Consider the following 26,001-nt stretch of genomic DNA (forward strand, 5'->3'; position numbering starts at 1 on the left):
TTCTTCACACACATGCTCTCTCCAGTACAGGTTAGCTCTGACTGTTAGCGATGCTAATGTAAACATGCACCGACCATGTTACATCCAAAACAGTTGGGCATTGTTTCTGAAAGCAACGTTTCTGATAGGGCCGTGGGTGTAAAGCAGCCTACATTTCCGATATTATGTCATATCGGATGCACATCTGGATCAGCTCCATTGTAGCCCCGTTTTTAGAGATTTGGGTACGGAGGAAAAGAGAGAGGGTTTTATTTTCTTACGCTGCGTGAGTTCCCTGACACACCAGGGACACATATTTATGTATTGAATCTGCATGTACTGTACTGAAATAAACATCATCAACATTTATTTCGAGCTTTGAATCTGTCCACATGATGATAAATGTAAGTCCAATATTCCCTCTCTTTTCATCTCTCCTCTGGTCTCCAGAGGGAAATATCTGGCTCTTACAGTAGCTGCTTAATGCTCCACCATGTTTGATCCATTGTTAATATAGTAAATTCAGATTATTGCAGCTTTAACTAGCATTTTACATATGGCAGTAATGAGATCTCATAATTAACTTAACACAGCACATAGTGAAAGTCTGAAATGCACTTTTGCATACTGCATGGTTGTTTCTGTGGAAAAACGTCAGTTAAACCAACTAAACATTTAGTTGACTAAACTAAAATGACTAGTATGCATTTACCTCCACCCAAATCACATACCTTCATAACATCAACCAAGTTGAAATGTTCACCCATTTAAGTATTTGAGGTGGGGAAACAAACAAATACTCAATTGCTTTTTTGATTACTGTGTCCAATGTTTATCATCACTTGCACTGAACCTTGTGAACATTGTTTACGTCTTGAAAATTATACCTTTTTTAAACAGCACGACTAAACATTGATATCGAGTGTTAGACACATAGGAAAATGGAAACAATTCAGCCAGTCTAGGAGAAAAGTGGTCCATTTTTGTTTTATTTTATTAAAAAATTCCACACACCATAAAAATTACATGTACAAAACTATAAGATTTGAAATTGCTTTATGTACACATACAAAAGGTAAAGCCCAAAGAAAAAGTGAGGAGAGCACAGAAGGGAGAAAAGTGAAGACGTTTTATTTTTTAATCTGCTTTTTTTGGGATGTGTCTTCTGAGATGGGTCAAACGGTTTTCGAGGTTCTCTGTCTATTGGCTCTTCTACCAACTTACATCTCTGCAAGGAACTGTAACAATCATGATGAGAATAATAACAACCTGTGCACACACATCTGGAAAAACACATATCTGAGATGGCATCTGTGTACCACAGACCCCATTAACAATAACCAGCGTGATGTCAGAGCCAAAGCATGGCAATCATGACAGAGATGCTATTATAGAGCACATGTTTTGTTCTGATGATTATCATGAAAGGATTCGTCAGACACATACAAAGATGTCACTCTTTCCAAAATAACATGAAGTGAGATGTGTTATGCGTCATGCTGTGCACGTAGCCGCGCTCCATGGTGATGAAGAGGATTGTGATTATGAAGATGTGCAGAAGCCCTGGATGACTACTAGCCTACCATGATGTTAACAATGCAGTTCATATACAGTCATACAGCATTTTTCTTCTTGATAAAGTAGGCTGATTCGATTTTCAATTTAGATCTCTAGACTAGGCATAGCCCGGTATAAAACAAATTCAAACCGGTTTGATATTAAGCCAATCACTGAACAGATTGATTGTTATTTCTAATGGGCGTTCCACTTTACTCAGCGGCTCCTAATTACTCCTCCAACCCCTAATGAAACTACAATTTGATCTCCTTCTTGTTGCAGACTTTCTCAGCTATGCAGTTAATTTGACTCTTTGTCAAACATACACAATATTATTTTAATCACACTTTCATATTGCTTATTACTAATGCAAATTGGATTTACACTGTGGCGCTGATGAAGCGCCGTGGCTTATTTATGAATTTGCCAGAACATGTCATAATGCAAATGCAGGCTCGTCCAGTTGGCATCAAATCAAACTGGTTTAAGCTTGTAGACCGGACCAGCTAAACCAAATGAAACCTACTCTGGATCTGTAAACGTATTTATTGACGATGAAGTTTAATGATGATGAAATCAGAAATTCACACAATTTGTCTGACTGATTCCCCCGCTACTTTATTATTTTGATCTCTTATCTGTTCATCCGTTTCTGTTTTGACTTCAGACATGTGGCTTTCCTCCTGATCACTGGGTCTGAAAGAAAGAATGAGGAAAGACGCATTAATATAAAAATGAAAATAAATCGCTTGCATTTTACTGTAGACAAAGTCAAAACATTTCAAGCACTTGTTTTTCTTAGTTGAACAAAAAATGTCACCATCAAAAAATGGGCAAGTCATGGCTTGTTTGAGGTTCAAACCCAAAATGGATTTAAAACCTGAAACGCGAAAATAAATGAACTATGATGTGTATACATATAATATGATCTTTAAATGCTAAAATTAATTTCTGGATAACATTTCTGCTATACATGTCATGGTCAATGCTGCTAGTTTATTTGGTGTGTGTGTGTTTTTTAAAAAAAAAAATTTTTCTAAACATGTCCACAGAGTCTTTCTCTGTCAGTAGCATCTCTGGATCAGACCCGGCCAAATCAGCAGCTGATTACACTTCATGAAGAGCACTTCATCCACTTTAACTCTAGGGATGGCCATGGCAGCAGCTTGGCTGCTCTGATAGAAAACATCTACAGCCCACGTAATTTAATCACATTTAGCTTTGATGTACTATTTGAAAAAGGATAACACAGAAATGGACATTCAATGTTAAGGCAGACTAATAGCATTTGTCAACATGTAGACACTGGAACTAACATGGGTGAAAATCCAGTGTTATCATTTGACAAAAACAACAAGATATTCTCGAAATTCTGTTCAACTTTAGGCAATTTCATGTATCTGCTTTTTAATTAACAACCAAATCAGTTAAAACTGTACAATAAAAATTATTATAGAAACAAGCATCCATGTCAGAAAATACATACATCAAGTAATACCATTAGAACAAAATCAATTTCCCTGATGAATAAATCCTGCTAAGTGACTATGGATTCATAGTGTGATGGAGGGAAATTGCCCAAACCACCAACCTTCATGTTAAACTCCAACAAATCTCCCAATGCTGACCTCATTAGTAGAGTAATGTAAGCATGCTAAAATGATTAGCTGTCACATTGTTACTCCTCTAGGGTGGGGGGTAACCTGGGGCTATCAAATTGCTCACTGAGTGCTTAGCAGAAACATATAGGTTAACATGACAAATACATGGAATACGTCACCTGACAATTATCTTAATCAAACTACTTATGCATCTAATTCTATCTGATCCTACTTTATTGGTACTTGTCTGCGACTGAATTCTCCAGGGTACATAACAAAAATAAAACAATATTCAGCACTTTACTGTATGGGAGAATCTGCTGCATATTTATTTACATTATTAAAAAAATACTAGAAACATTTATCCTTAAAGCCATTTAACAAGTAATACTCAAATCCAGAGCTTCGTTCAGCATGACATTTTAATGTGATCTAACAAATGTAAAAGGGCAAATATTAACCATCTATACTGTTTATATTGCTTGTAATGGGATGAAGTAAACATCCGTTGAGTATTTTAACATAAAATAATTTGATTGTGTTGAATTGAAACCCCCAAAAGGCAGCGGGTCCATCAGACCCACGAACACTTGCTGAATAACAAAAATATGAAAACCACACAAGGGTTAAAACAAAAGCTTGTCCCTCAATACTAAACATCACCTACAATTCATTTCTCAAGCTTTTAATCTGCCATTAACCAACAGACCACTACAAAGGGCTTTTTCTACATGTATTTCTAACACCTCATACAGTAGATTCCAATCTAGAAATTCAACCGTCTTGAATCTCACCACCATTTCATTGTAACCGCCCAATTCAAAAGGCTGCATCAGCGTTTTGGTGAAAAGCTGCCGATATAACAACCAAAAAGCCAATCTAAAGCTAAAACCTTCAACCTGCACAAGATTTTAATCAAACAACGGTCCCATTGTCTCTCCTGCCTGCAGAAGAAAATGGCTTTCTGCCGGGAAAGATAAATGGAAGGGTGCTAACGCAAAGGCCCTGTAGTCAATAGACGTGTGAGTGCTTGCTGTGTGGTTGATTTAACGGGTATTTCATTATCACTGTACATCATTTTTCACTTGTAAGGCAAAGTTAGACATGGAAAGCACATTGGGACTAAAAAACACAGCATACATTTTCACCTAAAAAAAAAGAAGGGCTACACTGTATGCTTGAAATGAAAACTAAACAGTTAATTAATGTCATATTGAATTACAATGCAATACTATATTTTGAAGTTGGTGTAAATATTAGATAGATGGATGGAGATAGATACTATATCGATCCCAAGGTGGGAAATTATTTAGTCACATATATTCTCAACTTTCTAAACATAATTGGACTCCTGCTGACAGTAAAGTGAAAATGTTCATCCCTGAATTAGACTTTACTGTCAGCTAATAAAAAACACAGCTGCCAACCTTTGCATGTAATTGACTGAAAGTGTTTTCTCTTTCACTATCATTTTGTAGCCCATTGAATCGTGCAACCATATGTTGTTGTTTGTTTTCCTATTTATCCTGAAGGTGCGCCATGCATCAAACAGTTTCAGTTGTGTGCAACTGATGACATGCAGGTAAAGCTGGTGTACTGGATGAAGCTGAGAGATGGAGAGGAAGGGAGGTTTGAATATAAATATAAATGGACGTTCATTTCACATACACACACACACACTGAATTGCAACACAACTGACTTTGTCCTTGTATCAGTAAATGTCAGACAGTTGCGGTTGCTTTCGTGTTTAATTTGTAAAATGGCTATAAATATAATCACTGCTCCCTCATTGGCATAACAGGCTCACAGTGCCAATTAAAGATTATTCTGCTATCCCGACCGAGAAGTTTAAATCACTTTCAGTGCCGCAGTATGCATGTGTCTGACTGATGTGCTGTAATGGAAGAAAAACAACTAAAACATGCTTTCAGCCAAAGAAAAGCATCCAACAGATTCAGCACTGTTTTATCTTTAAAATGTTGTTTTCCTTTTTTAGAAAAAGGTGCAAATATATTGAGATCAGAGTAAGTGCATTCTTTAGGGAGGGAGTAATGCGAAAAAAATCACTGTTGATATTTTTTGCTTTAAAATTCACCTTCTGAAATCTATTTGATGGGATAATGGTGGTGGGCTTTAGACTTTTTAGTGAGTACTCAAATTGACAGCAGTGCTTTCAAACGGCTTAATATGATGCGCTGCTGATCTTCGCTGGAACACTGAGTGCTGGATCTTTTGAGGAACAAATCCCAGCGGTCCTCACATTTAAGAGCCGAACACGGCCCAGAAATCTTTCTTTTTTTCCGGCTACTTCATGGCAGTTTAGTAGTCACAGCTTTCTACATGCTGTTCCTGGGTGGGCAACTGGCAGAAGTGTCAACTTTACAGTGTGACTGACACATGAATCCATCCACCAAATAACTCAGGGACACAATGACTCATCATGAGGTATTAACACGTGCTCAGTTTATATTGTTCTCACTAAATTATCTTTCCGCATGTCTTTTGACTCAGTTTGCGTCCGCATGGGGACGTATTTGCTCAGCTGAGAGCATCATCTGCCCCACTGCAGATCTTTTTTATAGCCATTTAGTTGGGGGAAAGGAGTCACACAATACAGCACAAAAATAAACATGCATTGTGTTAATGTGTGATCTATTATTCATACTACCATGTTTTCTTTTCGAGGGACCAAAGAAACCTCACTACACAATACAGCCAGAGCTCAATGCACACTTGAGTAATCCTCCACACATCCCACTCGCTCTTCTCCCTTTGCGCTTCTTTTCTTACGTCTCCTTCTTAACTCTTGCCAGTCGTCTTCACAGCTCCTTCCGTCATTCTCCTCCTCTTTTTTTAACAGTCCTTGTCTTTTCCAATTCTCCTTTATCTCCTCTTATTCATAAAGCTGCTTATCTTGTGCAGCCTCTCTACCCTATTTCACTCTTCCCCTGACAGTGGAATTCAAGAAGCAACACTTGCATGATAATATCACTGCTGGAGCATCTGTAGATACCAGAAGACCTTGTCAATATACACTGAACGAGCATGTGTACGCATAGTTTCAAATGATCCTACCCGTTCTCTCCCTTGTATAAGCTGCCTAAAATTTATATTCTGTCATTTCGTCCCTTGTCCTCGCTCTCAATTCATCCGAAACCAACCCATCCATCGATCTTTCCATCTCTGTTTTCTCCTGTTCTGCCCGCTTCCTGCCCCCTTTCTGCACTTCCTTCTCTTTCTCCCCTCCATTTTTTTTAAATTCCGCTTTCTCTCTATCCTGCAAGGCAATGTTCACCTTGCCATGCCCTTGTAGGACACTCTTCTTACATCACCACAGATAAGACAACATTGGAGTGCAGAAATACACACACACACACACACACACACACACACACACACACACACACACACACACACACACACACACACACACACACACACACACACACACACACACACACACACACACACGTTCCCCCCTTTTCCTTTTGTGAATGCTTTTCACTCACGCAGCTGGAAAGTCCTATTTAAAGAGGGCAGAATCGAGCAGTGATGTTGTGAGCCCAGGGTCATTTTAAGGTGTGTGTGTGTGTGTGTGTGTGTGTGTGTGTGTGTGTGTGTGTGTGTATGAGAGAGATGTCAGGCAGTTTTATAAAAATGTATGCATGGCCACGTCTATATCAGCACCACATCGGCCACCAGATGTGACATGCTTCTTAAATTGAAGTCATTGCAGGGCCCGAAAGCCCACATAAAGGGAGCACATTGCATCCCCTCTACACCAAGTCTGTAATAACAACTCCAGTCTGTGTGTTTCTAGCAGTGCAGATAAAGCCTCTGCAAATGGAATAAACCGAATGGTTGCTAGGAGGGACTTGTTAGTGCTGCTGCAAAACGGCCTACCGATGGAAGCTGCCACATCAAGTGCACCATGCTGTGGTCTATATGCGATGCTTTAACTGATGAGACGTGATGCAACGAAACACACGTATTTGGTTTAAATCATCAGCTAATTCGCTTATTTGACAGGTTGAAAGACATCAACATATCTGTTCTGTCCTGTGGCAGAGCAAATGTAACGCACATGTGGTGAACAGGGACGTTTTAAGGAATATTGTTATTCTCCCTCCCTCTATTGTACTCTCTTAAATGTAGAGAAACATAGCAGATCACTGGAGCTTAGCATATAGACTGAACAGTAGGGAAACTGTCAGTTTATCATTGACTTCCTGTAGACTGCTAATTGTCCTGCACCTATTTCCCCCCCTACAGACTACAACATAATCACACTAATTGAGACCTTTGTGAAAGTCTAATTAGTGCACATATGGCCTCCTAACAGATATGTAACCATATGAGATGGACATATTTCAGCCTTAAGCTTTTAATGTGCCTCTGGGACCTCGGTCATCTAGGTGTCTCTGGATTATCTGGTCAACCTCATTCCCTTTTAAGAAAAAGTAAGGGAGATACATCCTTGATTTACCCTCCACTTGTTTCTGTTGCAAAGAGACCTTGCTGTAAACTTGACGTATTTTTCTCATGAGTCAAAACATGTTAGAAGCAATGCTGTGTCGCAGTGACATGCTCTTTTAAGGCAGCACCACAGATCTTGTTGATGTTGAAATTTAGCCTCGAGATAGATCTGTCACACGAGGAACAAAGGAGGGCTGCAGTCTATTAAAAAATCTGCTAACACGTGCTCAGTAATGACATTCGAATAACCATTGTTTTTAGTACAACAGAAGCACATGTCCCAGGGACAGTGTTTAACTGTGCCAGATTGACTAAACATCTAAAACGTTCTATAAAAGTTGGAAGGAAATTAAAACATGTATCCTTGGTATGACAGCCATATTGATCCTTTGTACTTGTTCTCCCATTGCCAACTCTCCCTCCGGTGCAACACAATATATCATTACTTTGTGATGATGAGTTAGATACTGTAAATAGTTTAAAGCAAAAATCAATTTACTCCATCAAATTACCTACCCAACAGCAATAACATTGTCACTCCGGAAAAAGATTAAGTATGCAGTATACGATCTGTCCAAACTTTTGATGTGTATGACAACAACTACTGCCGCAAGAGAATCTAAATATAAAGACAGACCGGTACTCTCCTACAGTAACCTTGGAAAACAACTGAAGGCACTTTATAAGGTGCACTTTACAGTGCTATCTCTATTTTTATACCATGCTTTTAGTTTGTGTGTTTTGTCTAATGTTGTCTCTCTTTTGTGTGTGTTTTGCTGCAGATGTGTGTGTCGGTTTGTTTTTGCACGTGTAAGGAATGGTCATGATGGTTTAATAAATTACCAGACATGAAATGTTTGTTTGTAGCTTCTGGTATCTGACATCTGCAATTATAATCATACTGTTGATGTTGTCCCAAGAGGACACTCTCACACACTCACAGACTCTCTCACACACACACTAACACACAGTTATAGTTGAACGTGAAAAGATAACTATCATAAGTGAGTACCCTTGATAGTCACTCTGGTACTCATATCTGTGAATAAAAACTGACAAAATGTTGAATTAGTCCCTGCTAAATATATTAACCATTACTTACAGAAGAAAATAGCATCCCTGGTTGGCTGGTTGTTTAAAAGACAAGAACAGATCAAAGTGATGTGTATTCCTAGTATTCTGCCTGCCATTTGAACAAAACATACTTTATATTAGCATAATAGGGAATTGTGCATGAGCCTACTGATGGCTGATATCATAAAGAAAATGTCAAACAAACAAAGAAGATAAATCAACAAGTTAGTGCCTCATCTCAAGATGTTGTACGTTAGTCTTTTGCTCTTCCTCTGGGTATTTTCTCTTGCATTTTGTTTATGTGGGTTTGTATGAATGGGGGCCAGGCAGAATAAATTAGCTTTAAGTGAAGTTACTTGGAATTTAAAAATAAAGTAATAATGGGAATAAAAGAAACAACTGCATGTAGTTAGTTATTCATCTTCATTGCACCAACATTGAATCGGAAGGACAGAACTGCAGCCTGCAGAGCAAACATATCTGTACCCAATGTAAGTAAATCATTCTAATTGTATTCAATGGTAATTACTTTACAGTGTGCGTAGCGTGAAAAGATTATTACATATATAACTAATGTGGTTCCATTACTTCAGATAAGTCTAATGGATACAATTCAGTTTGTAGGACCATAGAGCTTTGTTTAGCAAATTGCCTGACCAATGTTTCAGTTTCAGTGTAGAGTAGAAAGCACTGTTGCTGCTGTGCATTTGTAACATTTCATGATAATGGCTGATATAAAAGTGTTATGGGCGCAATACAATTACTGGTGTGTTTTTTGTTTACTCAGAAAAGCAGGTATATTGGAATAATATTTTTTCTTGAGGTTAAATAGGGTTATTACTTGGCATTCCCCATCAGTTGTGAGCTAAATGTGTGTAATGTAATTTCACCGATTATGCTATTGATTCCCTCTAATAAATGTGTTCCTCCATTTTGACAATGAACATCTCTCCATTCTGGGGAATATATGAGTTCAATTCAGGAGCATCACACATCACTCAGCCTCTGTCCGTGACTAAAGAGATATTGCTGACCCCCCTTTGTAGAGGCTAAATCCCTCCCTGAGGCTGAGGTGTTGGCTCATAACCATATCCTCCCCGTGTATTATATTCTCCACCAGTATTCGATCACTGCCTCAGGCTGGTGGGAGGGAAAAAACAAAACAAAAGACATCTGATGAGAGGGGAAGAGAGGAGCATGAGATAGGGAGCAACCCTGACATTAAAGGAGCAATACACAAACAGGAGGGGGGGGGGGTGCATTTACTGTCGCATGTTGTGATATCGCCAGTGGAGACTAGTAACGAACCAGATCGTTTAGCCAGGGAGGCTTTCTCTAATTGTCTGGATCACAGCAATTAGAAGACACTCGTTAAAGTGTTGCCCTCATTAGGTAACACAGTACTTGCGGCAGGAGGAGACACTGCAAAGTCTAAGTAAGCCTTAAACGATAGGGCAGGGCCACAAAATGGTGGACGTTCAAGATGACTGCCAGTGGGTCACCATATGTTTCACTGATAAATGAGACTAGGTCATTGGGTGAGATAACTCTACATTTGGCTCCTTGTTCTGTTAGGTTAAGAGGTTAATCAGCAGATTACTCACCTGTGTAAATGGGCCTGGAGAGACGTTAGAAAGGCTGGTCAAGGTCCTCATCTGTCACTTCCAGTGGATAGTGGCAGATATTAGAACAGAGCAGTAGAATACACAGACTAGACTAATAGATAACAGGCCAGTCTAGTCAAGTTTTTTTCTGCTGCAGATCAATGCACAGTCCAAATCCTTAACCAGTGTACATTTCTAGATCTGGGTCCACTTCAGTTCAGGTTTTTGTTATATACTGATTTCCAGAAACAGACTTCTGATTGATAACAGGATTTAGTCAAGGTTCAAATCCAGCTCCAGTTCAGTGTAGTTCGGATCAGCCCAGCACAGTTCAGTTTTCATTATTCCATTATTTCACATGGAATACAAAAGTTGAGCCATCTACAGCCAGCCATGTTGAGAGTTCCTTATGTGCAGAAAGAGTGCGCTGATATTGTTTTAATGTCCATATCCAAAACAGGATCCATTTATCCATTTGTGTGATATTAATTGCGTTCTGTTTGTGCAGTCTAACATATTGTATATCCAGGTTGTGTGCGATTATCTATGCATCCAACTTTGACTGTTTAGCCATATATTCTCAGTCTGTTTTTACCATCTGTTGGGTGTCTGTTGATGCTGCTCCAGATGGGGAGAAGTTAATTCATAGTTTCCGTCCATAATCATGTCAAGTCTTTTTTTTTCGTTTTCTTTTTAAATTATCTACGCCCATTGTATCCACTTTCACACTGATACAAATGATTCAAGTGGAAAATTCAGCATTCAGTGCGTGCCGTTACATTAAAAACGGATTAATGATGATCACACTGTCAGCCGGATCCGGTAGCAAGAGGCCAATCAGCAGGCAAACAGACAGCGGGCCTTGATACGATCGTCCAATCCAGACATGAGAACCAAAATCAGCAAAAAGTAAACCAGACAGTACAGGTCTGACCCCATGGTACTTATGGAAACAAAGGGCACAGTAAACAGGTGATACGGGAGGGGGGCTATAGGGCCTTTTTTTTTCTTGTGTTTTCACCAGCTTCTCTCCAATTCTGCCACTCAGAACAACATCATCAGGGTTCTAGAAAACAGGAGAGAAAGAACATAACGGTTTGAAAACAATCTTAAGCTATAAGGAAAAGGACAATAATGGAAGGATTTCACTGTACTGTTCTAAAGGGTAGGATTTAGAACAAAGAGGTTAAAAGGGACAATTAAAACAGCAGGGATGTGGAGTAGGACATCAGGTCTTGATAAAAGGATAGAAAAACAAGGTACTTGGAATATTTTACTGAAAACAGCACAGGGTCTAGTAGACACAATGAAGCACCTGTGAGATCTGTAATACACCAATTAGAATAGTGATTAACAATGACCATTAAGACGTTGACTGCCTTCAACATGTGGTGTGGAAGCCCAATTTAACTTGAAGTGGCTTTCACTTCTGCTGTTCGGTGTCCCTGGTTGAACCGGACTTGATCTTACCCAAAGGCCCGATTTATAACATTCTCTGAGGAGATTGTTTCATTGGTTTTTATAACTATTGCAAGAACTTAGAACTTTCAGAAAAGCTAATATTCACAGAGAAGACTTGTATTTTTTGTGAGTTTATTACCTCCTGAGTGGAACGGAAGAAATTATAAGAATATGACACCGGAGGAATACAAAGGTTAACGTCATGTGTTTTCTCAGACTTAATGGTAACATCAGACTTAGGGGAAAACGGACACTCCTAACATTTGAGTATATTTTTTTGTAATGTATAAATCACATGTTTGACATATCAATATTCTTATATAGCAAAACGTTTTCTTGTGTTCCTTGAAACATTCAATCGAAAAACGTTCTCTCTTCTTAGGATCTGTTAGTTATCTTTTGTGAAAGCAGTGTCAGAGAGTAAGTGCTGTGCAGTCAGGAGATACAAATGCCTGCACAAACAAAGTCTGCTGACAGGGGAAAGCAAAGAGGTGCGATAGCTTGGAGATGGATGAAGCTGTAATTGCTGCAGCTGTTATTTATTATATGTATGTTTGTCAAGAGAGCATTTCTTAACTGTATTTGTCAGGAGGAATATTTCCTAACTGCATTTATGTACAGCCAGGGCTGATTCTGTTGGCAGAGTATTTTTAATGCCTCAGTCTGTTTTCATCCATCTCAACCACAGCACATCACCACTGTCTTCTCTTCCATCATCCTCCATTGCTCTCCCGTCTTCTCTCCATCACCCTTTGCAACACGCATATTGATGAAGGAGATGGGGTGAGACAGAGAGGAGGAGGCAGTACGCAAAGACGATAATGCAGTGGGAGTGGTGAGATGGATAGAAAGGGACACAAGGAATAACATATAACTACAAAGACAACAGTGTTTTGAATTGAAAACAGACAAGGTCAAGGACGGGATTAAACCAGCTGGTGCAAACAGCATTATAGAGAAAGGGCTGTGCCAGCAGAAATGAGGCAAATGGAGGTAAGGGAAGAGATATTGAGTATTGAAAAAGGATACAATTAAGAGAATCAAAGAGAAAAGAAGGGGAAAAAAACAATTGTAAGGTTGGATGAGAAGAAACACAAAGGGAGGTATCATTAACAAGAAAAAAAACAAAGGAGGAATGGTAAAGGGAAGGAGGATAAAATAAACGTAGGACAAATTAAATAAAGAACCTGAACCTAAGACACGATCAATAGAAATTGAAAAAAGGTTAACAGGGAAGTGAAAAAAAAGATAGACAGTTAAGAAAGAGGGATAATTTAAAGAAAAACGAACAAAACTATCGGTTCATCCAAATTTACAAAACAAAAATGTTTTCTTTCTCCTAGTGTCATCTGGCCATCACGTGGGTTTAATATGCCTAATTCTGAGATGCTAGTCCTTGATATTTCTGTACCCACCGCCTTAAATTCAAGCTGAAAATTATATTTTTTGTTGCAGATAGTTTAGATAATAACCATAAAAAATGATATGGTCACATTTCAAATTGTGTGTATGTGCATTTCTACTAATATATATATAAATATAGTAGAATCTCTCAATATCCCAATGTAATGAATAATTGTTGTAGTAATCCTTAAAATACATTTCATTGGTTTCTGTTGTAAGGAACACAGATGAAATTCCCTCTTGGATGTATAGGCTGTACTCTCAAAGATGGATATCTCAAAACATCAGCACACAAATTCACTAGACTCGAGGAAAGTCACAAAATGTGTTTTTTGTTATTTGTGTGAACTGACCAGACCAGAAAACAAGAGTCCCCCAAAGGAAGTGTCAGATGGCAGCATGTTACACAGGAGTGAGACTGAGATAGGGACAGACAGGTGAGGAGTAGTGACACAGGGTGAGAGACGGGGAGAAACTGTAGGAAAACTATAGGGCATTTTTTTGTGGTAGTTATTACTCTTTTTTTGTAGTGTTGGTGCACTCTCTTTGTGAGACCGAGAGACCTTCAGATCTTAAAGTCTCTCCATACGACACTATGAGGCCGCCTGTCGTCTGCTGCTGGAGGCATCCAGAAGATAGAGAGACAGAAAGAGAGGGGGGAAATAGGGCCAAAAGATGCAAAATAGTGAGAGACAGACATGGAGTGAAACTCCTCGAATCAGAAAAAACACTGACACGGATGCAGAAAGAAAACTGCACAGAACAATAAGGGGTGGAAAGGAAGCAAAGATATCAGGATAGAAAGCTGGTGAGGAATAGAGAAGAGAGAAGGTGACAGAGAGAGAGGAGAGGAAGAGGGAGAGGGAGAGGGAGAGGGAGAGGGAGAGTTAGAGGAGAGTTGGCTATGTATAGGGGTGGCTAGCGTGATAGGGAAGGTTGCAGAGAGATATAGAGAAGAGATCTCTCTCTATAGAAGAGTCTCTCTCTATTCCTTCTCTTCGAGCGAAAGAGATTCCGAAGGACAGACGGCAGTGAAGAATGAGGCCGGGCATACGGGATGACTGAAGGAAGTGATGATAGATTAAAATACATGGAGGACAGACAGGCTACAGGGTCATGGATGGGCCATGGGGAGAACACACACTTGCACTTCACACGGACTCACACACATCCTTGTGTTTACTGGGCAACTTTTCCATCTGGCTTAACCCTGTGGGAGCATTTGCATTGGCTCAAGGCGGTTAAACCTTGTACGGCACAACACACAAATACATGCACCGACCTGCAGGGATTTGGTAGCCGAGCTTACAAGCACACTAACACTTGTTTTCTTCACTGTGAGGATATTGTATTGATTAACATTCAATACCTAAAGGCTTGCCTAAAACGAACCTAAAAGAACTTTGAATTAATAGTTTACACTGTGGATTTTTGTCTCTACATAACACACACATTCAATATTTGGTTGCCTGTTCTTGAGCTAATAGCACTTTGCTTGACATAATCATAATATGTGTGTGTTAAGCATATAATTACTGATAATTCCCCACTTAGTATTCAGGTTAAGGAGCTACTTCTGATGCTGAATCCACATGCAGCAACACAAGCTAGATCTCAAGCTCAGAGGGGGAAACTAATACCATCACTTTTTTTGTATCTGTATTCGGTTCATTTATTTATTTTCCTTACCTAATGGATAGGTCCAGAATGCAACACTCAAAATCACAAACAAGACTCATAAGGATACTCAATGCATTTGTCTAACTTAGACTTCTGAATATGTCATCTTGATATTACCTTTAAATCAGTATGGAAATCACTAACTGTCTCTTTATGAACATGACTTGACAATGTTCATAAACATATTTGAGGCAGACTCATTTTCTATCATGCAACCTGTTTTCTCTGCAAAAACTGCACTCGGAACAAATACAATATTTAACAAATGTATGTATCCAGTTCCTACATCTTATACTGTGAACAAAAAGTCTCTGAAAACAAACAAACTATCACCCACAATGTGTCTATTTGTTCATGTTGTGTTACATATTTGACAACTGTAGGCCTTTAATGGGGCCTCTCTGTGTATCTGTCAGTTGCTGTGTTCCTCAGGCGCTCTGACTCACTGCGGCTCTCTCTCTGATCAGATCAATGTTGCCTTTCTCTGCAATGCAGCAACCAGAGAAACACATCACAGACACAGCTACACCCTGAGAAACCCCGACAACCTTTGTACAAACACATGGGTATTATCCCCCATTGTAGGTCGCCTCCCGAAATCAAAGAAATAGCAGAAAGACCAGCTGTAATGTATCTCTCCGGGGTGAAGTGTCAAAAATGAAAACTATAATAATTGCTTTGTTGGTCGGTCTCATTGGATTCTGTGATGCTCGTTGGAGCTCCTTTGAGTGACACACAGTCAGTTAAGGTTGTGATAAGGTTAAAGCTGTTAATTATGCCTGGAGGGAAAATGTTTGTGTTCGTTCACATGGTGGCACCTCAACACCACAACAAAGGAAACTTCAAGGAACATTCTAGCCTGTTACAGCACTAATGCGAACTCCTGATCTGCTTTGTAACCCAATTTATTTGTCAACCTCACAGAGCAGCCTTGCCCTCATATCATATCGGAGGCGAGAAAAACAACTTGTTCTACTCTGATATCTTAAACCAGTAATGTAGCCTATGAGTTTGTACGGCATTTGAAACCATCGGAAAATCTACAGAAATCTTATTTTAAACAGTAATTATATTACATGTTACTTGTTAGAAGCTTTTATCCAAAGCGACTTAGTGTCATGCAATTTGGGGTGAAGTGTCTTGCCCAGGGACACAACGACATGCTGACTGCAGTGGGGTTTGAACCTGTGCTCCCCTGATCCGAACACCAACACACTAACCCACTGCGCCACAGCCTCCCATATACTTTGATGTGAACAGTTTAATTTGTTTTAAATGTCCAACCTACTCCCGATTCAGCAGACTTCACAAAGGTGAACACTTTCCCTGAACCTGCTGGCTAAGCTGCTGTGCTCTGCACAGATCTCTCGCCTCCCCCCGTATCAACGTGAGGCTCGATGACACCTCATTTCAACCCATTCACTGAGGCCAATTGAATGACATATCAGCAGCAGATAAAGTATTTCAACTCAGCTGTTTAAGCCACTCATGTGAAATATTGTCTCCATTTATTCGTTTTAATGAAAGTGGATTAGTATTAAAGGGGAAGTTCACTAGAGTGGGCTTATTACACGGAAAATCTTCCCGAAAAGAACATTCCAATGCCCTTGTGGATTTCTATTATATTAGCACTATTCGTTTTTAAGGTGACCTTTGTGAGCATACTGTATGCAAGTCATACAAGAGAACAGGGGCTCGATTACATATACACTTGATATAATTTAATAGCATTTGTTGCCATTAACACAAAGTAATTTTCCATCAGTATCTTAAAAATGTAGAATTAAGTAGTTTTAATGTATGTATCAATGTATATAATCATACTACAATTGTGCAAAACTGTAATTACGCCATCATGTTTTTAGCATCACTCAAATAGTACTGACACATTTAAATAAATAATTCTTATTTTATTCAAAGACAAAATGTGTCTGAAATCTCTTTCTATTTCTTACCAACTGTTCACCAGCTTTCTGGCAGCTTTGTAGTGCCAGTACGCCAGCAGCCACTACAACAGAATCTAAAAGCGTGTTATTCCAGATGGCAGAAGAGGTTAGTCCATGTGCAGACAAGAGAGGCGAGAGATCAAGAGACAGCTGAAAGCTCAACCAGTACTAATAGTTTGGAAGCAGGAAATTAGCCAACTTCAGTTCAGCAAATTGGATTGTGACTGCGCTCAACTGAAGCCGGTCATTTACAATCACTACAGATCTTCAGAAAGTACTTTTTGGTACCAGCACAGCCTTGAGGTCGGTTTAATTCCTTGAAAGGTTTTTAACTTGAAACTTGGCAATTTTTTCTAAGGACATCTGGGCTTCTTCCATTTATATCGATGATGATATGATCTTACCTGTCTTTCGTGCATATTACGTTTATATTTTGAATCATAGTGAAGAGCTTTGTACATGCACTGTATGAATAACTCTTATGACACTTGCTGAGTGCTTGTACCGTTTACTGCCATTACTGGTATGCCTTTTAACGACACATGCACTGCTTTTACTGGTTGTGCTCATATCTCCACTTCTTTCAGCATATTATTGCAAAGTATACACACTAATAATAGTTGTGGTTGCATCAGTTACCTTGTGCATTATGTATACTATATTCCATCTAAATTACTGTTTATGTATTTGCCAGATTATGCTTTCCTACCCCTGGAGGAGTTTTATGAAACCTAATTTACGTGGCTTGGATTCATATAGAGAATACCTTGGGGCACACATTTGAACTGTGAAGGACTGCAGCTGTCTAAAAACATATATACTGTAGTGTATTAGAGCTTAGAGTGGTTTCAAGATGTACTATTTTACATTTTATTTTTAAATTGTTCTTAAATTATGTAGTTTTTATTAAAAATAAAATATAATATTCACACATAGTCACTTAAAGAGAATTTTGGCTAACAAGTGATCCATGTTGCTTTTAATGAACCCCTGTTTTAAATATTCGGTTATACGAAGGAAGGCACACAGATGTGATAAATATAAGTTGTGTAACTCTCACATATTGATGTTTTTGAACAGGGTAAATTAGGGTTTAGGATTTATTTCAGTATAGCATTGAACTTCAGTCAACCTTCAATAGCCTTTCTTTTTTAATTGTAGTAACAACTCTGGTTGTGTGTTTCCTAATGGTAAACAAGCCTCCTCAGAGTCTAATAGTTTGTTGCACCCTAATGAAGGACAAACAAAGAATGCCAACCTGAAGAAAGTGATTTATGGTGCAGTGGATGACCACTCTGAGTCCCTCACCCTGTTCCAGTCCCGCCTCAAAACCCACCTTTTCAACTCTTTATCTATAAAGCCCCCCCCCCCTCTTAATCAACTTCCTCCTGACTGCTTTTCTGTTGTGTTTTTTTGTTTTGTTTTGTTTGTTTTTTTGTTTTGTTTTGTTTGTATACCCCCCCTCCCAAATGTAAAGCGTCTTTGGGTCCAGAAAAGCGCTATATAAAATTAATATATTATTATTATTATCACACTTGTATTACAGAATCACACTTTTTAAATGTATTTTGACTCTTAGTCTCATTTTACTAAAAAGTCACAGCATCAGGACAATTTCACTCGGCAAATGAAACAAACTAAGTAGTTTCTTACATTTCTTAACAGGTTTGTATTACCATCTACCTACCATGTATCAGAAATGACACTTGGTAATTGGCAAGAGTAGAAAGCTCAAAGCAATGAGCTTGGCGGGCGTGAGGTTATAAGCTACTTTCACTATACAGTAGGGGAGTAATCCAAGAATGTTGTATCATGTAAAAAAAAAAAGGAGTGAAAGACGGCTTCATCTGATTTCTCCACAACCATCGAGCATGGACTTAAATAGGATTTCCGATGCTACTTCAGCTCAGAGAGAGAACAAGTGTTCCCCCTCTGTCTCTACTAGTATCTTCCCATTACACAAGGATGGTATCTCTTATTAATTCTCTCGTTCATACGTCGGTTTCCTACTTATCCACTCCGTCATTATCTTGCTCACTTTCACATTTTCAATTTATCATCCTCCAGTTCTTTCTGTTGAACTGTATTTTTCTTTGATTTAGAAATTCCTGGTCCTTTCTCTATCATGTTTTACTTATTTATCTTCAAACCTCTATGAAATGCATGCTCCCAACTCTGCTGCTTGCCTCCTATATGTCTATCTCCCTATATGTCTCTCTACTACCTGCAGGTTCCTTGGGGGAGGTGGGCTCTTTGGCGACAGATGGCGGCCTGCTTTTCATCTCAATGGCGACCCTGGAGGAGAAGCGGGACTTGGTGGGCGAGAGCAACTCATCATTGGCCAAAGAGTCAGTCCTTGTCATTATGCCCCGTCCACAGCTCGCCTCCTCGACCAATGCCACAGTGTCTCTAAGAGTGTTGCTAGGCGACATGGCCCTGGAGGGCGCCATCGCTTGGTCGTCCTGACTGTCAGGTATTTTTGAGGCAGAGTGAGGGAGGACTTGGACCTGTGCGCCTCCTCCTTGACCATTGCTCTGAGGTCTTGGCGCAGTCGCTGCAATGGCTGCTTTTCCGGGGCCTGCCCCTTGGTTGCTGTAAACCTTGTATCTTATCATTAAGATGATAATAAAAACCAGCACAGATGCAACAATAATCCCTCCAATGATGATGATCATAGTGCCACCCAGGAAGTGGCTGTGCAATGCTTGGCACTGGCTGAACTCTGTGTCCGTGGTGAACGAAAGACAGCCCAAAGGACGTGTTGCAGTCAGTGATGTGACGACATCCTCAAACACGGACAGGACACAGAGATCGTAGTTGCGTCCGGGGGCGAGGTCCCGAACCAGGAAGTCGTTGCTGCTGGACGGAATCATCCTGCAACGATAAAATAAACTAATGTTTTATGTCAGGCAATTTAAAACAAACTGATAAACATCTATCAGAACAAACTTCATGTCACAGGTATCTAAGTTTTAACCAAATTCCTAATTGTTTCCAAGGAGGATTATTATTTGGTAGTATATATAGAGAATTCTAATTCATTAACCTACAATTGGTACCATTATCTACAGCATAGTACTTTTGTCATTGTAATGTAGATCAACTGTGTATGCACCGTAATTAACAATAACCTTCTTACACAATTACAAACAAATATTGAAGACCTTATTAAAACATGAATTGTTAGGAGCAAATATGACAAAGGATTATAACTAGGGCTGTCAGTCGATTAAAATATTTAATCGCGATTAATCGCATGATTGTCCATAGTTAATCGCGATTAATCGCAAATTAATCGCATATTTTTGATCTGTTCTAAATGTACCTTAGAGGAATAATTTTCAAGTTTTTAATACTCTTATCAACATATGAGTGGACAAATATGCTTTATGCTAATGTTTATTATCATTTGAACAATGACAAATATTCTCATGAATATTAAACACAACAACCTCTGAACATTACAAATATTCGCCTCAATTCAACCTGGAACCTCTCTCATACAATAATACAATACAAATTGTGTGTGTGTGTGTGTGTGTGTGTGTGTGTGTGTGTGTGTGTGTGTGTGTGTGTGTGTGTGTGTGTGTGTGTGTGTGTGTGTGTGTGTGTGTGTGTGTGTGTGTGTGTGTGTGTGTGTGTGTGTGCGTGCGTGCATTGGAGCTATGTGCAACTCAAGGCATATGCTCGAACGGGAGCTGCCTGGACGCTGCAATCATGTTGCGCGCACTATCCGTGCTGAGTGTGCTGACTTTTCGTACAATGTCCCACTGTCTGGCTTCCTGCATAAAGTCAAGTGCCCGGCGCAGTTGTGGCGAAATGTCGCTCCTCTGTTTTCATTTAAACAGCTCCGTATATCCGTTAGCGCAGCTAGCTAGCACCAGATGCTAACAACAACAATGCACGTAAGGTCTCTCTCTCGCTCGCTCGGGCCACACATACACACACCCTCCCGGTCCTCCCAACAGCCAGTCGGTGCCTGCCGGTGAGCGTGGAAGTGTGGTCTGCCACAAGCGGGCGACAGGAGCGGGGCTGTCAGCATCAGCTTGTAGATGGTATTTTAAACTCGATGCGCTCTGAAACTACGGGGTGGCCGAGGAAAAAAAATACACATGCGTTAATCGCGTTAAAATAATTAGTGGCGTTAATTTTTTTTTGCATTAACGCGTTATTAACGCGTTAACTTGACAGCCCTAATTATAACACATATTACCTGAAGTGAAATACATATTCATGATTACCAAATAACTGATGAATACAAATTATAATCATTCTTGAAGATAACGATAGTGTGTTACTGCCCTCTCTGTTTGAATACAGCATTGATTTAATTTGGGTCCTCTATTCTACTTTACTTCACTGCAGCTTGTCAGAAGTTAATACCCAGGAGGTCAGTCCCCTAGACAATAGTTCCGGGAGATGTTAAGTGAGTCTTTAAAGAAGTCCATATTGTGTAAGGATGAAATAGCAGTGTGTCCATTATGTTACCTGCCAAATTATGTCACAATATGCCCCAATGCTCTCAATGACATTGCACCGCGGAGCTGCTGTCATATAGGCCAGATTTAACAACTCCCATTGGAAAAACCAAATTACCTGCCAACACAAACCCTCTCTGTCCAAATCAGTCTGTCAGTTCCCCACCACACTGTACCAATCAAACAAGCAAGAGTCAAATAACAAAAGAAAATCCTTTCCGAAAATGACTAATGATTACATCTGCTTGTATTGCCTCCCTGTATTCTGTTGTGTTCTATTATATCAAAGCTGCAGCAGCGACACATGCACCATCATCATATATTTCCATTTGGTGCCGCCTGTGGCATAGCAGCCACCTCATCGTTCTTATTTCCCAACAGAGTTAGAATTCATAAGCTTACGATCTGACAAACACTCACACAGATCTATCCCCCAAAGCTGCAGAAATCATCATCCTGTGATTAAACGCAGTCCCGATTCTTACCATTGTCAACTTCTATCTTGCTCGTTCCCGAGGTAAATACTATAGCTGTAGTTCTTACTTGACAGCATGCTTTCCTGGGGGAAATCCAGGGGGGAGAAAAATCACCCAAGTAAACAGGAGCGATGCTTTTTCCATGTTTATCTCTTTCCTAACTTTCTCTTGGGGTGTTCAGTGTAACTAGTGAAATTGTCAAACTCCCATATGTCATTGCTAAATTGTATCTAAATCATATTCCCTACTGCTTCATTCACATGTTCCCGATGCACTGTAAGTATTTCTGCCTGTGCCTATACCTTCCCTATATAAATGCTTTTACAACTCTGCACCGAGACAGACAGGCTTCGTAATATTGTCTGAGAGAAACAGAAGTGATGGGAGGCTAGTGTGTGAGTGTGTGTGTGAGTGTGTGTGAAAGCCAGTGGGCAGCAGGGTATATGCTGGCCTAGTCTCAGTGCCAAGCTTATCGATGGCATTGAACCACCACCAGGAAGTGTATCTTGGCAGTTAGCTGTGTGTGTATTTTGTGTGTGTGCTGTATGGCTGTAATGTCTGGTGTGAAAGGTTTCCCGGACTGAGCTCTTAATAGGAATCGCTCCAGAAAACTAACTGCCCTGATGTCTTGCCCAAATGTAACAGCATGATTTGAGAGCAAGGCTGAACTGGGGTTCCTGCAAGAAATATTCAAAGGGGTGTTGAAAGAAAAACAAAAATATCTTTATAAAGAAACAGCGCCTCTGTCTACCTTATTAAACTTAAAAAAACAACAGACTGGGAGGTCTCTTAATTATGTTTGAACAAAATGACCACATGGCTGTTTGTCTCTCTTCTAATTTTTGCAGTGAGACAAACTAAATCATAGTTTATTAGAGGGAGAAACTTCAGGGAAATCAGTTTGAGACAAGAGCTGTCCTTCAGAGACATCCACAAAGCGCATGTGGACTTCTAATCCGTTATCTGCAGTGTGGCACGTTATTTGCCATTTAACAAGGAACTTATTGCTGACATTAAGACTGTTTGTGAAAACTGTGGTTGTCACGATGCAAAGTCAGGTGTGTAAAAGTGTCCTTTAGTGCTTAATCATCTGGCTCAAAGAACGCTGTGTGAAAGTCGTGACTGATTCTAATTAAATTGTCATGGAGACAGAGAGAGCAACCTTTTACTGTATCAGCTCCGGTACTAACTGTACAGTCATCCTCGCAGGTGAAATTGACAGATTTTTTGACACTAAATGTAAACGTTTGATTAGGTATATATACTTGTTTTATTATATCTTAAAATGATTAGAATAAAGAAACACAACGCTTACATTGGACCTGGGAACTAGGTCCGTGTTGGAAACCCTATGTCCTGTCTAAGGATACATAATTTAAGGTGTATCTGTTTTCAATCAATCCACAAATGAATATGATGGCTTATAACAAATCTGAAATAACTTCATATATACATTATTATACAAAGATATGGCCTAGTAAGATGTTACTGACAACTAAACACACAATGTTAGGGTCAGCTGGTGCGTCATTTTCATTTGATATAACACAGTTTTAGCAAATATCTTATTTTCAACGAGTATTCATCATCAGTTATGGGTATGCACAATTGTCAAGAGGGGCACAATCTGTTGGAAATCATTATTCAAAATCCCCCAGTGTGCCCCTCAGCCTGTAAGTGCTCTCATATTAATACAAATCAAAATGGGGAACTTCCACTGGCCCGACGCTTCGCTGAAGGGCAGCTACGCATGAACCGAGAAGTGTGTTGGTGGGAACAACGGAATTCTAGGGAGGAGGATGTTATACGACCTCCACCTGCCTTGTTTAACATGAAAGATGACATGTTCTGAACAGAATCAAATGCTTTATTGCCAACTCTTACATTGGTGTTCAAGCACATAAGGTATTTTTCTCTTTTTTGATCACTAGAATTACTTAAAAAAATAAACGGCCTTGGAGCAGTGAAGAATGTCTTGTTCAAGGACACTTCGACACCCGAGTGTTTGCTGACACAGGAGAATCAACCACTCGAAGGAAGGCTTTCTTCTTCACCCCACCTACGCGGGTGCCGGTTTTTGCCAAAAATGATTGCAATAACTTCAATTATATCCAATGAAATCAGCATATGGCGGTTCATATGCTCAATGGCCAGCATCTGTTTGTGTTTTGTGCATTCAGTTATACAGATGTGTGCGGATTGATGTGACATTTCCAATTGATTCATAATTTACTGTGACTGGGAGTTTTGGGTTTTGTGCTAGTGTGTCATGAATTAGGAAAAAGAAAGAAAAAAGACCAGGACTGCTGGGCAAAGCAAAAACGGTTCAGCAAGCCAATTTGACACTGCAATCATACTGGAGGATTTATTCAGTTAATAGGGTTCAACTATGGTCACACACTCACACACACTCAGGCAGAGTTAAACAGCTTAATGGATGCCTTTCCTCCACCATTCAGATTCAGACAGAGGGAGATACAGAGTAAATCTGAAGTCTTGTTCGACTGCCGCACGCTCACACACACCACACAGATCAACAGTCAGTTATGTTGTGTCACTCCTTGGTTTATCTTCACACCCACAGGCACACATGTACACAGGGAAATACGCCCACACACTGCTAAAAAGACTGCAAGACTCATTCAAATACGCAAACCGATATCTATACCACTGTTTGAATTTAACAGATTAGCACACACTCTGATATGGCTCTTTGTACACATGCTTAACAATGCTGCAAGCATGACAAAAGCCTGATTAATGTTTTTAAACATTTGCATAAGCTGACAATACCTCAAAATAATCCCCTCCGGTCATTTATTTATTTAATTAACAAGGCTATTGATAATACAAGTGTTCATTAGTACGAGCCAATGATTTTCTGTAGAGAACCATCACATTGAACCTTTAGGTGCGCTCCTTTGGGCAAAGCACACTCCTCAGATGTTACTCCTTTCTGCTGCAGTGAAAGTGCAAATGATTTCAAATGTATCCCCATTTGCTGCTGTCCTTTTAAAGTAGGCTATGTTAAATCATATTATGCTGGCCAAGATGCGTACACACATTTTTCTTGTCACAACTAAGTTTAACAGTTCAGCCATACATCTGCAATATCACATACATTCGTTGATCAATCACTAATAGAATATTCAAACCGGCCTCAACTACAAACCGAAGATATTCTTCAAATGTATTTATTTAAAATAAAAATGCATGTTATATGAAATATGAATTGGACAAGAGTTAACACTTCTATGATTAGGACTGAGAGCTGAAGATGGAGAATCAAACGGTTCTTAGGACAGCTATAGGAGTTAAGAGTCTTAACAACACCTGACCATTATTCAATACATCCACTACACAGTTTATAAATATTTTCCTATGTCTCAAACAATGTGACCAAAGCAGAGTGGGTTTCTCTTATGACTGCACATGAGCTTGAACAATTATTAATGTTGTTTATAATAATGTTCACATTGTTTTTTATAGCTCATCTCACTTATCCAACCTTTCTGCTGGTGCATCCCTCTCCATTATTTTATTCATTCCATGTCAACCTAAGTTTTCATGAATGACTTTCAAAGACTTACTTTACTGAAAGATACTGACATTTGTCTTTTCTTTGCACAGTTTACCCTTTGAATAATGGTGTTTAGTATGCCTATTAACATAAATAGCACCCTAATTTAAACTATGACTACTTTAAGTCTCCACAGAGAGCCCGATGACATTTCAATGTGACCAGTTGGGACTGGGGAGCAAGGCGTCCTCCCCCTGTGCGGTGACAGAGACCAATCTGTCACGGCACATGTGTCATCCTGAATACTGAATAGCTATGTTAATGTTGCCATCTCCACAAATCTTTCGAGTGTGATTCAGAGAAAATTGTTCCTGCCAGTCGCTCTGTTTTGTAACCATCATGTCGTCGGGCATTTTCTCATATATGTACGTCTATATCGTAACAGAGAATACAGTATACAGTATATGTTGACATGCTTCCCCCCTCATCATCGCTACTTTACTGGCTTTTCATCTCTGCTTTCAACGCCACTGCACTTGAAAACCCGTAATCACTTCCCGGATTGCTGTCATTACCCCAGTTTATTCCTCGGCTGTTTTCCTCAATGCACAACTGAAGCTCGCTTTTCAACATCTAACCACTTGATGACTTCACTGAAATGTAATATATCTAAATGTCCATTCATCGTTCTACAACAAGACTGGTCAAACCACATCATAATCTATACTGAAGCGTTGGAAATTA

At 39.5% G+C, this 26,001-nt stretch overlaps 1 protein-coding gene across 2 annotated transcripts in view; it reads right to left on the reverse strand.

The window, feature by feature from the left end:
* Nucleotides 1-1,018: 1,018 nt before the first annotated feature.
* The window catches only part of zgc:172282 (leucine-rich repeat and fibronectin type III domain-containing protein 1-like protein), a 184,814-nt gene continuing 159,831 nt past the window's right edge, over nucleotides 1,019-26,001 (reverse strand). Inside the window, exons 9-12 of one of the 2 annotated variants that reach the window (XM_034225586.1) lie at nucleotides 19,008-19,657; nucleotides 13,675-13,775; nucleotides 10,293-11,358; nucleotides 1,019-2,232 (exon numbers count right to left, since the gene is read on the reverse strand). In XM_034225586.1, the coding sequence (XP_034081477.1) occupies nucleotides 13,723-13,775; nucleotides 19,008-19,657 (703 nt within the window). In that variant the 3' untranslated portion in view covers nucleotides 1,019-2,232; nucleotides 10,293-11,358; nucleotides 13,675-13,722. The remainder of the gene's footprint in view (nucleotides 2,233-10,292; nucleotides 11,359-13,674; nucleotides 13,776-19,007; nucleotides 19,658-26,001) is intronic. The other variant, XM_034225587.1, reaches the window with a different exon arrangement.

Source organism: Gymnodraco acuticeps, unplaced genomic scaffold, assembly GCF_902827175.1.
Source record: "Gymnodraco acuticeps unplaced genomic scaffold, fGymAcu1.1, whole genome shotgun sequence".
Classification (NCBI taxonomy): Eukaryota; Metazoa; Chordata; class Actinopteri; order Perciformes; family Bathydraconidae; genus Gymnodraco; species Gymnodraco acuticeps.